The sequence below is a fragment of the Dunckerocampus dactyliophorus genome, chromosome 7, assembly GCF_027744805.1.
Source record: "Dunckerocampus dactyliophorus isolate RoL2022-P2 chromosome 7, RoL_Ddac_1.1, whole genome shotgun sequence".
In the NCBI taxonomy this organism is placed as follows: Eukaryota; Metazoa; Chordata; class Actinopteri; order Syngnathiformes; family Syngnathidae; genus Dunckerocampus; species Dunckerocampus dactyliophorus.
Window position 1 is genome coordinate 9,207,601 of NC_072825.1, and position 15,594 is coordinate 9,223,194.

The following is a 15,594-nucleotide window of genomic DNA, read 5'->3' on the forward strand; positions in this document are numbered from 1 at the left end:
GATTATGAAAGACTAACAAAACATTTTTGGAAAATCACGTTGGGGGTAAAAGTTATAATATTATGGCAACTAAAGTTTAAAATGTTTTAAAATGTATTTAATTTCTATTAAATGAATCTATGCATTATTATATTAATTATTTTATGTATTTATTAAATATATTAATTATTATAATGATTCATATTAATTAAAAATATTTATTTTTACTTAAAAATTTTTAGATTGCAAGTAGAAAATTTACAAAGTTTTTTTCAGAAGAAAGTTGAAATATTTCAATATTATTTAAAAAAAAAACAACAGCAAAAATGGAGAAAAAAGAGCAAAGACTAAATTTCATACTAATAATAATGCTTTTCCACCTATATCACAAAGCTGAGATGAGGTTTTTTCTTGACATATACATAACATAGCATATCTTCATGTTAATATCAAAGTGGCCCTTGCATCCTTTCATTTTTCACTGTGTGGCCCTCAGTGGGAAAAATCTGGATACTCATGTTCTACAAAGAAGAAAAGACAGCATCAGACTCGGTACCTCACCACACGTCCCTGATGATATCCCTTGCAGAGGGCAGTTGGGGTATATGTTCATGGAAAATTCTATTACCTTCCATCCATCCATCCATCTTCTATTAACTTTAGGTGCAAAAATGGTTTGATGAATTTTATTTTTTACTATTTTTTTTTACTCACTGTTACAGTCCGCTGGCATTGGCGTCAAGTGGTGCCCAGCAACCCACCAGATGGAGCTATTGTGAAATACAGCCTGTTGTATGTGGCAGTTTGTAATGTACAGTATCACGGCCCATGGGGCAGCATTAGGCAGTGGCGTGTAAACAAACAGACATCCTGGTCATTTTGGACCCTAGGCTCTATTTGCGGACCTGAGTCAAGAGTGCGACATGTTCTATTTAGTCTACAGCTATCTGGCCCTGAACCATCTTTGTGTTTTGTGCCGTAATGACTAACTGGAAGTCAGCAAGAAGACATTAGAACCAGTGTCAATGCAGTTTGACACAAAAGCCTTCGTTCTGTATCTTCTTTAAGATGGTAGGAGTATGTTGTGGAGAAAACTTTAATATGAGCGGTTGAGGGGTCAGCCCATTTAACAAGCTCCTCAGCCAGTAATCAGAATAAGTGAATTCCTGGAAGACAAACTGAGAGAGACAGAGAGGCTGCAAGGGTCTTTGCAGAAAGGAAGGGGGTCTGCCACTGCGCATTGTGAGCGGGAGGGCCCGAGTTGTGATATTAAAAAGACAAAATGTCTGTCTTTCATAATGAGTCAGTGCTGTGACATTTGAACAGTAAAACTCATAAACACACACACATTCGGTGCCCCCTGTTCAGTTTGACGGTAACAAGGGGGGTCTCAGGTTACATTTTGTCTCTGCTCCTCATCCACGGTGAGTAGTTGGTAGATGATAAATATAATATCATAAAATATCAGTTGTGTGTAAATATATGTACATTGTGTAGACTAATTGCTAGTTAATGTGTGTATTGTGTACCCAACTAAGCAATTACGCCTGTCTTGCTTGTCCTTCCAGATGCAAACCCTACATTGTTTTCTTTTAATGTTCCTCTTTCTGTATTGTTCTGTGCTGACAATGCAGTGCAACGACTCACAATACACGTGGCCTGTAAAGGCCCCACGACTTTGCTGTGACAAGTGCCCACCAGGTATACATTGGCCTCTTAGCAGTCTTTTTAATTCAAGTGATAGTGTGTGTCAGGCTGTGTGTTCTAGGTCAACACATGATTCGGCGCTCTCAAAGCACTTGTGCAATCAACTGTGAACCTTGCACGGGCATGCGCTACTCCGACTCCTACAACGTGGAGATGAGCTGCAACATTTGTAGGATGTGTGATAAACGTGAGTGAGTGCAGTTTTATTTTTGTCCCTCTCGATGGTTTGTCTACATGGTGCACAGTTTGAGGTTTATGGTTACGAGCATGTACAGCGTCTCACAAAAGTGAATACCACCTTCACATTTTAGCAAATTTTTTTTACTGTATATCTTCTCAAGTGGGGTCGCACGGTGTCCGAGTGGTTAGCATGTTGGCTACACAGTCAGGAGCATGGGCGTGTGTGTGCGTGTGTGGATTTTCTGCGGGTACTCCGGTTTCCTCCCACAATCCAAAAACATGCATTTTAGGTTAATTGGCGAATCTAAATTGTCCATTGAGTGTGAATGGTGATTTGTCTCTATGTGCCCTGCGATTGGCTGGCGACCAGTCCAGGGTGTACCCCGCCTCTCCCCCAAAGTCAGCTGGGATAGGCTCCAGCATACCTAATCAGGATAAGTGGCATAGAAAATATATGAATGAATCTTCTCAAGTGACAACACTATAAGAAATACTCATTTACATGATGATGGGAGGGTCATGGTCTGGGGCTGCATGAATGCTGCAAGCTCTGGGGAGCTGTGGTTCAAAGGGGAAAACACTAATTCCAACACTAATTACGGAAGGTTTTATTAGCATCTTAATAGCATTAACTTATTTTTTACACTTGTCTTACAGTTAAGAGCTTTAAAATTGCCAACCATGACTGTGCAAATGATTCTTGTTGTTTACTATATTTACTATTGAAAAATTCTACTGTCTATTGATCTATGTGTGAAGATGTCCAATAAGATACATTATGGACAGCACACCCCGTTTGAACGAAATATGGTCTACATTTATTCAAAAATTTACATCTACAAATGCCTGAATTTTGCCAAATGTATTTATCCAGGCTGACTGCCCATGGTTCAACCAAAGGCCACTGTCCTACAATAACAACCGTATATCTCCTAACAATATCATTTGATTTCACTTCCAGCCAATATGGAGTATGAATCAGACTGCCAACCCTCTTGCAACGCCGTGTGCAGGTGTATAGAGGGCTACAAATGCACAGACCAGGAGTGCACGAGGTGTTTGCGTGTGCCAGGAACCGTCAAGTCCGACACTACAGGTACTAGAACCTTCAACCAAGCTGCTTGTAATCATAGAATATCTAAAAAATAATCATGTATAATAACATGTGACAGAAGCCATGTTACATTTTCACAGTCAAATAATAATCCTAAATCTTCCTTTTACAAATAATAGATACATACATACAGTAGATACTTTTTCATCTCCAAGAAAAATTCACATTTGCAGCAGCTCAGCAAAAACGTCATCATAAACTCAAACACTGAAAAGCAAATCAGACAAGGCAAGACACGAGACATAAGAAAAATAAGAAAATAGAATAAGAATAAATTAATAAATACGGAACAGGTCGCTTCAAAATTCGTAGTGCAATAATACAGAACAAGGTAATAAGTCCAGTCTTGTGCGCGTTTTTATCGCTCCCCCTCTGTTGTGTTGAAAAGCCGCATGGCGTGGGGGAGGAATGCTCTGCTCAGTCTTTCAGTGGAGCAGGACAGTGATAATAATCTGCCACTGAAACTACTCTTCTGTCCGGAGATGATGCTGTGCATTGGATGATGCTGGTTGTCCATGATGGAATAAAGTTCAACAGATATATTGACGTATTGTATTATGTTATATGAATAAATGTTACTTTATTTAATGTACTTTTTTTTAGTATTTTACTGACAGTTGTTTCTAATATTTTAGCTTGGTAAACATGCCAATTATTAGGAACACCTACCAATAGAATGCGGTCTTCCTTTGTTTGTTTTGTGACTCTTAACACTGTTATTAAAGCATGGTATTTCACCCCTCCCTGTAAAAGTGAATTAAAGCCAATCTGTGGTTGGAGCCACACTCACCTGGTCATGTCATTCAAGTGAACAACCAAATAGGTCATAAGTAATAATGTCATTACTCTCTGGTCGTACCATGAGTCAAACTGCCCAAGTCGTATGACAGTGTGTCATAGGAAAGTGTTCAGAATGAACAGCAGCTGCAGCGCTACCAGTTGAACCAGCCGCAAATGTGCCAAAAAGAAAACAAGTGCTCTCTCTAGTGGATGACCTTAACGTTCCTCTTGCAGCTGCAGTGGGGTACTTGGTGGTAATTGTCCTCCTGTGTGCTGTCATTCCTGCCATTGTCTTCACAAAAGTCACACACTTTCTACGCTGTGTCAGATCCGAACATGGTGAGTGGCTCTTTAATCCACGAAGCCTTAAGGCACCCTACGAAAGCTTTTGTTTTGTGTTTTCATTCATCTCAAAATGTTGTGTTTGTTGTTTTTATGACCGGGCTCTATCGTCTAACCAGTTGCAGTGATACCGTGCACAGACGAAGAAGAGGAGGCATGCAAGCCTGTCCAAGAGATGTGTGGCAAATGTGACCGAACGTTTGAGGTGTAATAATGGGACATTCGTGGATGGTCGTGAATCAGTTCAACATTGCACTGCATGTTGCTAAAGGTTGTGTGTACAGTTGTACATAGAGGCTAGGTATTAAAAGACTGATGCTCAAATAGCAGCCTGGCGTAGGGCTGTCTATTCACTCAACCGCAGAGAGTACCATGTATTATTAGAGAGCATCTGTCATTAGAGACCACCATTAGTACCATTTGTTCTTAGAGAGGAGGCCTTCATGTGGACAAATGCTTGCGTGTGGGTGGAAACAAAATGTTTTACTTCATGTGTGACAATGGGATGAATGAGAGTGTGAATAGTGGGTTGTCTATATGTGCCCTGCGATTGGCTGGCGACCAGTCCAGGGTGTGCCCCGCCTCTCGCCCGAAGTCAGCTGGGATAAACAATGGGAACAGAATGTGTAATTGCTTCGCATTAGCCGTTTCTATTCATATGTTCTTTTATTCTTGTTTTCTATAATTGATGCAGAGCAGTTGGAAGCATAGTTTTCCATGCTTACGTTTTGGCACATTATACAGTAGAACCTGTTTAATATCCCTCGGATTGCCTGACTCACGTTGACATAAGTGGTTGTTGACATGACCATCGCTTGCACATGTACTTTACTTTCCTGTGACGTTCGCCAGAGACATAAGGAGAATGGTCGGTAATAAAAGATTTCTTTAACCTATACAGCAGTTTGTTGATGCTTTTCTCCATTTGTGCAAATGGGTGCATTTTGCAAAAACAGGAGAGCAATAATGATGAAGTGAACAGTAGTACAACGCACTGACATCATCTTTTCCAATATTTTTCTCCCTTGTATTGTTGTAGACAAAGTCCAAAGTCATAAGTTCCATTGCTCTTATAGGTTTAACAACCTGTACCAAAAGAGCTAAAGAGGGCGGGTCTATTTTGAGCCAACATTTGGTGATAGCTTTTTTTGCAGCAACAAGGATGATCCTAAATGGATACACTATATATCACTTTGACATACAGTATTCCCTCGGGAGGTATAACAAAGGAACAGAGTAAAGAAACCTAACACTGAATATATTAATTTTGACCAAAATATGTGGACAGATCCACGCTCCCTCCAACAGAAAAAGGAAGTAGCAAAGATTTAACATTTCTGCGCAGGAGTATTAAAGAAACGAACCAGACCTTTCCAACCAAAATCTCTCCAAGTATCCGAGTTAGTAGTGCAATTTTGAGATATCAGTCCTGGGTTTTGTTATTTAAATACCTTTATTGTATTAAATCATACATAAAACATAAAAAAAACATGCAACATTCAAGACAAGAACAAACTGCTAGTTTGGAAAAGAGTGCACACCTTAAGACAGTTCATACGGGAACAGGAAGAAAAGGAGGAACATGAGTGAGGTCGAAGTGTACCAGAACGCAACATGTGGTTCCAGCAAGCGACCCCTTAGCCTCATGTAGCAAATCCAAACAAAGTGTGCTGTGACTTCTGCAAGCTGTGCACTGATGGCAACCTTCAATGCAGGGGATGTTTGCGTCTTCATTGCAGCTGAAGCTCTGTCCATCAGGTCCCTGATCATCCAATGAACGGTTCTTTTCAACACAATTCTCTTGCATGTGACGCGATTTTGATGGAAAATGTTGCCGGCTGCACACGTTTCGCTGCAGGTAACCATCGAGGGAAACACAATCCAAGTTGTTTTTCTACTTTTGTAGAGAAACAGCTCTAAAGTCCTCCTTTCTGGCAGCTTTTTGCTAAAAACTGCGTCCAACTAAAATGTAATTTCTCAAGACTACGACGTTAAATATATGCAATATGTGAATTATTGTGGTTGAAGTTCACAGTGGTGTACTGCGTCATACCGACAGCCATTTCTAATATTTTGATTACCTTATTTAACATTTAGAGTTTGAAAATGTTTCATAAACTTTCCAAAAGAAGTGCAGCTAAGAAACAAAAAAAGAAGGACACATCTCATAGAAAGTTATGATTGACAATGTGATAAAACCTGTATCCTATACACACATGATAACGGACATGTTTTATCAGAATTAAACAAAGTAAGAAAGTAATAAATACGACTCACAGACCACAGTACTTTTTTCTTGTTGCATTCAAATAAAAATAACCCATTTTTGTCCTGCAAGCGCATTGTAGAAGTTGAAGTCTGCATACAATCTGCTTTTTTTTATCCAAGATTGTGCTGAAAGAAGCTTTTTCAAATACATACAATTTTTCTTTCATAGGCACTTCCACTTTCTTATGTTCATTCAAATAAATCTGCATTCAAGTTTTGCATCAGTTCATCCAATAATAAGCAAACGGGCGATGTCAGGTACAGTAAATGATCCTAAGTGTAGTTTAGCTCGCAAGTTAGCATAGCTTTGATTGCAATGGACCTGAAAGGCAAAACAAACAACTTACAGTAAATATGACCATATTCTGTCATGTCACACATTGCAAGAAAGTTGTGCACCATCAAACATATTCTGGACTTCATTCCTACCAGACAGTTGTTACTCTCTCACATTTGTGAACCTTGCAGCCGTAGTCTTTTCAGTCGTCCATCAGAACACCTCCTCTTTGGACACGTGCCACTCTTTGCCTTCCTCCTGAGAGGGGAAGAAGACCTCTGCTACTTTGCTGCTCCTCTCCTCCTCAGAGAGGGGAAGGCTGGGTGAGCTCACAGGTTGAGTATACAATGTAGGAGGGGCTTGATCTTCCTCATCTTCCTCCTTCCCTGCCACCCTCCTGGCTTCCATGACGGGGCCCACTTGGCCGGTAAAGTGGCTGAGCCAGCTGAAGATGACTGTGCCTGCATTGTGGACATGCACAGCACCTGCAGAATAAAAGGAGTCATGCTTATTTTAAGCATCACATGAAAGCAGAGATGGACACAAAGGCTTCCTACCAGATGGCTCTATGGGGAAATGCTCCTCCGTCTCCTGGCCTGCAGCATCTCCACCACCCTGGAGAGAGGAAACATCAGTTATAAGGTGCGATAAAGAAAAAGTGTTGAGTACCTCTTAACAATTTTGCAGTATAGTCATTTTTGGTTTCGTGTGTGCGTGTTTCATCTAGCCTTCCTGTTTTTGAAGCCACTGAAGCTCACTAGTGCGTTTGACCAAAATACTACTCGATACTACTGCATTTAAACAAAAGCATCAACTGCCATCATCACCCTGAATATAATTACAGTATTTATACTTTATCTAGTACTGAAGTCCACACAATACCATCAAAAATAGCAGGCTGTTATTACGCAATCACAACAACAAAATCACAGAATGGGCATGTCGTGCGCTTCACTCACCTTGTTGTGCAACTTCACCACAGCTGGAAGACACAGAGCATATGGATCATCAGGTTCCAATCAATTAATCAATCAGTCACTCACCCTGACAGATCGGCCATCATACCTCTCTTCAGGCAGGTTTCATCTTCGGGCCGACAGATGCAGAACAGGATCGCCAGGGAGACGGTTACCAGGACGACCACCGGACACACGATGGCCACCAGCTGGATGGTGTTCCTCTCTGCTGTCTCACAAAAGCAAACATGCTGCATTCAAGTGTTGCTTCATTCGTTTAGTCGTAAGGAAACACTCACCTTTGTTAATGTGTGCATTGTTTCCATGCCGAGCATCACATCTGTGTGACATTGAATGACAAATACCTCTAAATCATCACATCTGTGAGAATATCATGGTGACTTTTCATGTATGAGGGAAATAATGCATCACTCACTCTGGAAAGCACAATCTGGCAGAGATGCTGCTGTCTGCTGAGGAAGGAGTCTGTTTATCTTCGTCTGAAGTCACAGCAGCTACTGTTGTTGTTGTTGTTGTTGCTGCTGAGAGACAAAAAGCAGGGTTTAATCAAGACAAATTAGTGGAACCCATTGACAGCAATTGCATCTAGAGAGATGTGTGTAAAAACTGCTGTCATCTCGAAACGTGTATTAATTAACTGTACATTCGTCCTTCGCGCTTCGAATTTTACAGCTTCACCTAATCACGTTTTTTCAAAATAAATTAATAAATCATTGTGGTTTCTTGGTTGACTTCGGCCTATTATTAGTCAAACAATATGGATATTTAAGCAAACTTTATGTATTTGTTGCCTAAATTAAGCATTTTCAAGCATGTAAAATGTCTAAATGAAACAACATACAAATATAAGGCATTCGCAAGACGGATTCAAAGACGTGATGTGTAATATTCTACACTGGTCAGTTGGTGTCAGTCAGCACCAAACTTGAACTACAGGCTTTTATGGCAGGTTTGAATTATCTCACAACATGCACAATAATCCCTAATAAAAATCCCTACTAAACACGCGGGCGACTGTTGCGTGAATCACGCCAAGCCGGAACTCAACTCTGAACACCATCACTCCCTGTCCGTCCCCCACCGGAAGACATTTATTGAAACACACACAAGTCTTATTTATGTCTTAAATGACCTGTTTACTCTTATTATGTTTACTATAATGAGTAATACAAGTGTAAATGTGAATGTAGGGGTGTTATTTCACATCTAGATGGCTCTAATAATGTTAAAAACTGTATTTAGAAGGTCATAAACAGGTTTTCTATGCACTAACAACAAAAATATTATATTTATAAATAAGGAATCCCACTTTGTGGAAATTCAGTTATCACTATCGGGTGTGGAACCAATGAACCGCAATACAGGAAAGATTACTGTACAGGTAATGTTTCAAGTAACATTTTCAACGGTTATACAAGAATATGTTAATTAAAGTGTATACAGTTGTCCCTCGTTTATCACGTTAATCGGCTCCAGACCCGACCACGATAAATGAATTTCCTTGATATAGGATTCAATGCTAATAAATTGAATATTTTTGTAGTTAGAGCATAGAAAAGCTGTTTACGACTTTCTAAATACGGTTTTTAACATTATTAGAGCCCTGTAGACATGAAATAACATGCCTATAGTCACCTTCACACTCCTGTTATTCATTGTTTACATCACATTGGACATGGACTTGTATCGGACACTTGAAATATTTGCTTTAAACAGGTGAAAGTGTGTGTGTTCTCAGAGACTAGTAGTAATGATGGGAGCATTGTGGGTCTAACTTTATTATTTTGCATCAGGGGTTCAAATACGACTGTTTTTTTCCTCTTTTTTATGTTTATGCTACTTTCCCATCTTATTTTCTTGCAACAGAGCAGGTGATGTAACCTTGGCGGTGTATTTAGAGTGTTTGTTGAATAATTGGGCACTTAGACAGTTGGAGCAATTAGATAAGCAGTATGAGGAAATGACAACTCAATAGTTTTTAGTTGTGAGGCAATTCTTTCCGCATTTCCCATTTTCATGAGCGTTTTTGAGTTCCAACAATATTTTAACTTTGGTTTTAGTATAAATTTTTCCTGGTGTTGTTAGTCAAACTCTTACGTGTTCAGAGATCTGCTCCACTCGATGAGAGCGACAGTTTCAAACGCCGTTTTTTTACTCGTTTCTTGAACCTTTTGCCCTTTATGATGAACTAACTTAGTCATAACTTTTCCCAAATCCCTATTTGAAGGACTTCCACATGCGAGAACAGCGAATGTGTGTGGCATTTTCGCTGATTGGCCCAACAAATGCTTGAGCCGGCAACGACTGCAACTGGATGTGACGTCACGTTCAACCCGGCCATTCACCTGCCTTTACTTAATCATAGGTTTTTATGACGAGGATTCTTGCACACTGCAGTATGCATTGCCATAAATAAATTGCGTGAGGGCCTGCTTGCCGTTTGCACGCATGACAATAAAGTCAACCACAGCACTGCTCAGTATTCGATTTACCCAATATGGCCGCGTCCCTTATCTTGACACAGTTCCTGCAGTTCTGACTATACGGCGCCACCTCTGTGCAGCGAAAGCCAGCCTGGCATGCGCACTTGAGGTTTGACCTGCTGGTGCAGTTCTCAATCACCTTCTGGTTAAACTCTGCAAAGACATGAAGACAAAGGTTATGTAATGAGATTTAATTGGAGGAGGAAGTGCAGACATAACAATAGGTACACCTGCTAATATGAGAGTGTTTTCATGTTTTCATGGATTTTACTGGACTCTAGCAAAGTTTTAAAGTGTTCTCATTTCTTAGTAGTTATTGCATAATCCTTAATGACCAAATACATTCATATTCATATATTGTGTAGATATTTATGAACAATTTTAGTCCTGCTGACTCCATGATTTAGTTTACACCAATAATCAACATGATGTTAAGTCAGTAACTCAATCAAACTAGGCTTATAAGACTTGGGAATGAACAGAAATACTGTATATGGAAATGTATTGGAAATGTGCAGGATTGCATGTAAGGTTATTACAGACGACTGAATATTAATATTAAAAAAACAAGATTTTATGCAAACTTCATTTGTCATACACATACACACTTTGTATGAAAGGACAATTGAGGTCATGACCCATGCACGCAACAATTTTTTAAAATTTTATTTGAAATGTTTTTTGTTGTTCAATAAAGTGACATGATTAAAATATTATGCAAAAAAAAATGATTGAACTGAAAGGTTTATAATTAGTATAATGAATGAAATTGACAGCACGGCAGCCTAGTGGTTAGAATGTTGGTCACACAGTCAGGACATCGGGAAGATCTGTGTTTGAAACTCCGTTGGGCATCTCTGTGTGGAGTTTGCATGTTCTCCCCGTGCATGCATGGGGTTTCTTCCTGTTTCCTCCCACAGTCCAAAAAAACATGTATGTTAGGTTATTTGGTGACTCTAAATTGTCGTTAGGTATGAATGTGGGTGTGAATGGTCTATAAGTGCCCTGCGATTGACTGGTGACAAGTCCAGGGCGTACCCCGCCTCTCGCCCCAAGTCAGCTGGGATAGGCTGACTTTCGCGACCTTAGTGAGGATAAGCGGCATAGAAGATGTGTGGATGGATAAAATTGATCATTAAAAAAAATATATAAAAAGTAAGTAAGCGTGCAGCTTTAAATTTGCCAATTTTCCAGAAAATGTCTGTAATTTAAAATATATATATTTTGGACCTGTTTGCAACACTCAAAACAGAATAAACTGAATTTTAGATACAACTCTTATATTGGCTTTCATTAGACTGTGCAGGTGTACCTAATGTTGCATTATTAACAAAAAGTGACCCTTTACCAGGCCTGCAGTCGCCATAGCAACGATGGCAGCTGTCCTCGGCGTTCCAGTTGGTGGTGTAGCTCCATGCGGGACATGGCTCGCACTGCTCACACGACTTCTGGAACTCACCTGACACAAGAAGAGCGACACATTGACAACAGGATGACAGCGAGCATACAGAGGCAGGATGTGGTCACAGAGCTAAAAACGCTTCTTTTGTCAGCATTAAGACAAACACATGAAGAGAAGATAAAAGCTGGATGTGTAGTTTCACTGTCATTTCCACTTGATTCATTGATTAGAAAAGAGAGTGAGTCAAAGCTTGGTTTTTTTTCCCTCAGACTGGCGTGTGTTTGCATTGCTTTTCCATTTTGCTTCGTATGCGGACGGCATCGCAATCAAAAAATATTAAAATGTCCTGTCACCATTGAGGACATGCTACACAGAAACTGCGATGTGTGTGTGTGTGTGTTTTTTTTTTTTTTACAAGAAATATATAGCTCAATTTTGGAAAAATAAATCCAATCATGCAAGACAGGATGACATTATTTTCCAGAAATATGACTTGCACCTGTGTGAACGGCCGTGATGATGCACAAAAAACGCAATATATGCCGGGTCGCAATATATTCCACAAAAATGCAGAATGTGTTGCACTGAGAAAGCAATGCATGTAAAAACAAAAAATAAAAAGAAAATTGTGCAAATGACGACCTCATCAAACCACCTCTCAATCATGTAAAACAGTGGTCCCCAACCCCCGGGCCACGGTCCGGTACCGGGCCGTGGGTCATTTGGTACCGGGCCGCACAGAAAGAAAAAAAAAATCCATTTCATTTTTTTATGTTTTATTTTGAAAAGTGGCCGGATTCTCTCTGTTACATCCGTCTCACTTGACGCATGTCCATTGTGCGTGTGCTAACTTTATCTCATGCCGCACAGATAGACTACTACTGTATTTTTACCATTTTTCTTTCACCTCGTATTTGGTGTCAAATGCTGATACTATGTGGGAATGCATAAAGGTACGTTTTGATGACTTATTGAGTGCTAACGTGCACATTTGTCTCAAGTTAATTCATGCTAGCGCACTGCCTTTTACCACACACGTCAAACAGCGATGTAATAATCTCTCTGGAAAAACTTGGCTGGAAGTTGAACTGGTGGATGGTGGATCGGCATTCATCTTGTGCTTTTAATTTAATGTTATTCATGTCTTAGTTTTACACAATACATAATAAATAGGATAAATTAGATCGCTATAATGTACGTGGCATTTTTTTTATGCCACTTATACTCACGAGTAGGAATGTTTCAATTCCCGGAAGTAAGCGACGGTAAAATCTGACAGTGTGCGTGCAGTGGATTAGGAGAGTCCGTGGGAAGGCCCGTGAAAATACTGCTTTTTCGTGTGATAACGGGGGTATTTTCATTTGTATACATGTTTGTTAGGTAGATTACTTCTTCCTCTTCAATTATGTATGGGATTTATACGGAGTGTTGGACCACATCGAATTATACGATGGCTTCCAATGTTAAGTACAACTTTAAGCCTTTCAAACTCACGGATCGGAGCTTCAGGACAAGATAAAAGGTATGTAGCATATAAATTCACTTTAATATCAAATTTCATTCAAATCTGAATATGTTCATTTTGGCCCGGAATTGCTGTGTACATGCAATTTGTAGTGTGGCGTGGAAACCAATACAGCGTACTGCTGCACTAAGAGAGCGAGGCTTACATGAAAATTATGACACTTGATTTTTTTCCTTTTGGGCTTTTTGATGATCAAAAAAATGTAAGTGGCTACTCTGTTGACTTTTAAAACAAATGTCACAGCCTAAGCCGAATCACAAGTATCTCTCAGATGTTTTACAACGTTGTATACCCAGAGGAACATTTTATTGCTCAAAGCTTTGTCTTCTACAGCTGAAAAAACAATTTAGAGATTCTCATCTCAAGGCTCATTTGAGTTTCTCTTTTGTCTCAAAATGTTATTTCTCCTAGAAATGCCTTAGGAGAAATAAGGTGAGACATACAGTACTGTTTACAGCAATGTTGAGAGACTGTATCTATTAGCTCCACAACAGAAATGTGTTCATTAGATATGTGATGTCACACATATCCGTATCGGCTGATATGGTATCGGAAATTGAGAGTTGGACAATATCGGCCTATCGGTTATTGGCAAAAAAGCCAATATTGGCCATCCATATTTAGGACAATGCATTTTTAAACAAAATAAAACCAAACAAAAACAAAATACATTCCACAAAAATTTTGCAACATTTTGCACTGAGAATGCTATTTATGTAAAAGAAATAAAAGCGATACATAGTTTGCCTGAAAAAATACTGCTGTTAATATAACGTCTTCAAACTGCTAGGTTTAGCTTGGAAGGTTTTGCTTCCAAAAAAAAAATACAAGATAATGCAAAAAAATGCTGACTGCTGCTGCAAGACATGCCACAAAAATGGCTGCCACACTGCAGTGAGAACGATGTTATGCCATGAAAAACACAATATTTTTTTCCACAAAATAACACAAAACAACAACAATGCAAAATGTACAGACCATAAACATATAGACCATAAACAAAATAAAATTAGTCGGGTATTTTTGAGTAACCCCCAAAAAATGCAGCGGAAATTCTGAAATCAGATGCACCTGACCATGGACAATTAACAAGTCAACCAATTTCTATGCGTCTCAAATGTAAAGATCAGAATGTGACTGTGGGCGATCCCGGTGATGATGCGGTCAGAAAAAGAATGTCAAGTCACATTGCATTCCACAAAAATGGCCGACAACCTCTCCCGAAAATGCTACATTATTGATATCAAACATTTTGGGCACAAAAACACTGTCATTTGCCAGAAAAATGCCAAATTTTGCAGGATAAATAGATTTATATAAAATACAATCAGCTTTTTTTTTTTTTGAAAATAGACACGGCAACCTCTGAAGCAAAATTCCACAAACTTTTTGGAAAAAATATGTCTGTAGAGGTGCTGACAAGCTTTAGGTGGAGCCTCCATCAAGAGCGGTTTGGAGTGTGCAAAAATGCAAACAACAGCTAGGTCATTCCAGTGGTGACACACTTTTAAAAAACAAAACCAATTCCACAAAAATGCCAGACATGCTGAACTGAAAACTGTGTAAGGCAGAAAATTACATTTTCTGGCAGAAAATTGCCGACCAAAAACGCTTTTCACAACACCAACCTCAAATTTTGCAGCAAAAATGCTCCAACTTTACATAATTTCAGTATCAAATACATCTATTTTCATGATTTCATGGCGTCAGTCGTTATTTCCACGTCTTAGCAGGCACTTGGATCATACTTGAAGGTGAGTCAACGCAATGTGAGGAATAGGCAAGATGTTTTTTTTCTCACCTGGAGGGCACATTTTGCACGCTTTGTCTTGCTGGATGTAGAAGTAGTCCTTCTCAGGCTGTGAGCACAAATCAATGCATATCGTAGATTCATAAATTAAAATGCATAAAAGATGAGTACGCAAGTACCATAAAGGTCACCTGGTGTACAAGTTAGATGATATACTGTACGTATTGCAAGTGGAAAAAAAAAAAAAAGGAGGAGGAAGTGCACTTACCAGCGGTATGGTGAGCAGCAGCTGTGCAGATGAAAACAGCACACTCACTAAATATTGCACTTTAAGGCCCATCCTGTGAATATTCATTAATGTCAGCATGTTGTTATGATCATGTGAGAAAAGGAAACTTTTTTTTTTTTTTTTACCTTAAGCTGCACCGCTCCCTGTATTCTTCTTTCAGGCTGTTCCTCTTACTTGCTTGTGGTACTGGTGTCGCCTCATTCTACCTCCGCCCGTCCTTGCTGTCACTCTTTCCTCCACAGCTTACGTTTCCTCCACCCACTGAGCGCCAGCAGCATCACAACACACTGCACCAAAGCGGGCCTTGGCCTCTTTCCGTGCAAAGCGCGCTCACTTCATATGCAAAGCATGACATGCAGGTTTTTACAGGAAATAGGGCAAATGAAATAAATACAATGAAATAGGCTTTCTCGGAATGTTTTGTTCAATTGTATTTTCAACAGGAACATGTACTGGATTTCACACCAAAGATAAATACAATGGAACTTCTAAAATATAATAAAATGTATTAAAAACAAAAA

General features: G+C 39.4%; 2 protein-coding genes across 4 annotated transcripts; one reads left to right on the top strand and one right to left on the bottom strand.

Moving 5' to 3' along the window:
- The first annotated feature begins 1,342 nt into the window (after positions 1-1,342).
- On the top strand, positions 1,343-4,947 carry cd27 (CD27 molecule). The gene is made up of 6 exons (XM_054782560.1): positions 1,343-1,403; positions 1,548-1,680; positions 1,748-1,873; positions 2,828-2,962; positions 3,995-4,099; positions 4,222-4,947. The coding sequence occupies exons 2-6, from the start codon at positions 1,548-1,550 to the stop codon at positions 4,311-4,313; spliced, it is 591 nt and encodes a 196-aa protein (XP_054638535.1). The 5' UTR covers positions 1,343-1,403; the 3' UTR covers positions 4,314-4,947.
- Positions 4,948-5,601: 654 nt separating this feature from the next.
- Positions 5,602-15,555, bottom strand: si:dkey-260g12.1 (tumor necrosis factor receptor superfamily member 5). Of its 3 annotated transcripts, none has more exons than XM_054781918.1 (11): positions 15,199-15,555; positions 15,053-15,125; positions 14,836-14,893; positions 11,456-11,566; positions 10,117-10,260; positions 8,040-8,142; positions 7,903-7,943; positions 7,713-7,832; positions 7,607-7,629; positions 7,205-7,262; positions 5,602-7,132 (listed from the first exon to the last, which is right to left on the bottom strand). In XM_054781918.1, exons 2-11 carry the CDS (start codon positions 15,122-15,124, stop codon positions 6,861-6,863), a joined length of 1,002 nt encoding a protein of 333 aa, XP_054637893.1. In that variant the 5' UTR covers position 15,125; positions 15,199-15,555; the 3' UTR covers positions 5,602-6,860. The 3 variants fall into 3 exon arrangements, with proteins under 3 accessions (XP_054637893.1, XP_054637892.1, XP_054637891.1); XM_054781917.1 differs by having other exon boundaries at positions 7,713-7,829; positions 8,040-8,145; XM_054781916.1 differs by having other exon boundaries at positions 8,040-8,145.
- Positions 15,556-15,594: the final 39 nt, after the last annotated feature.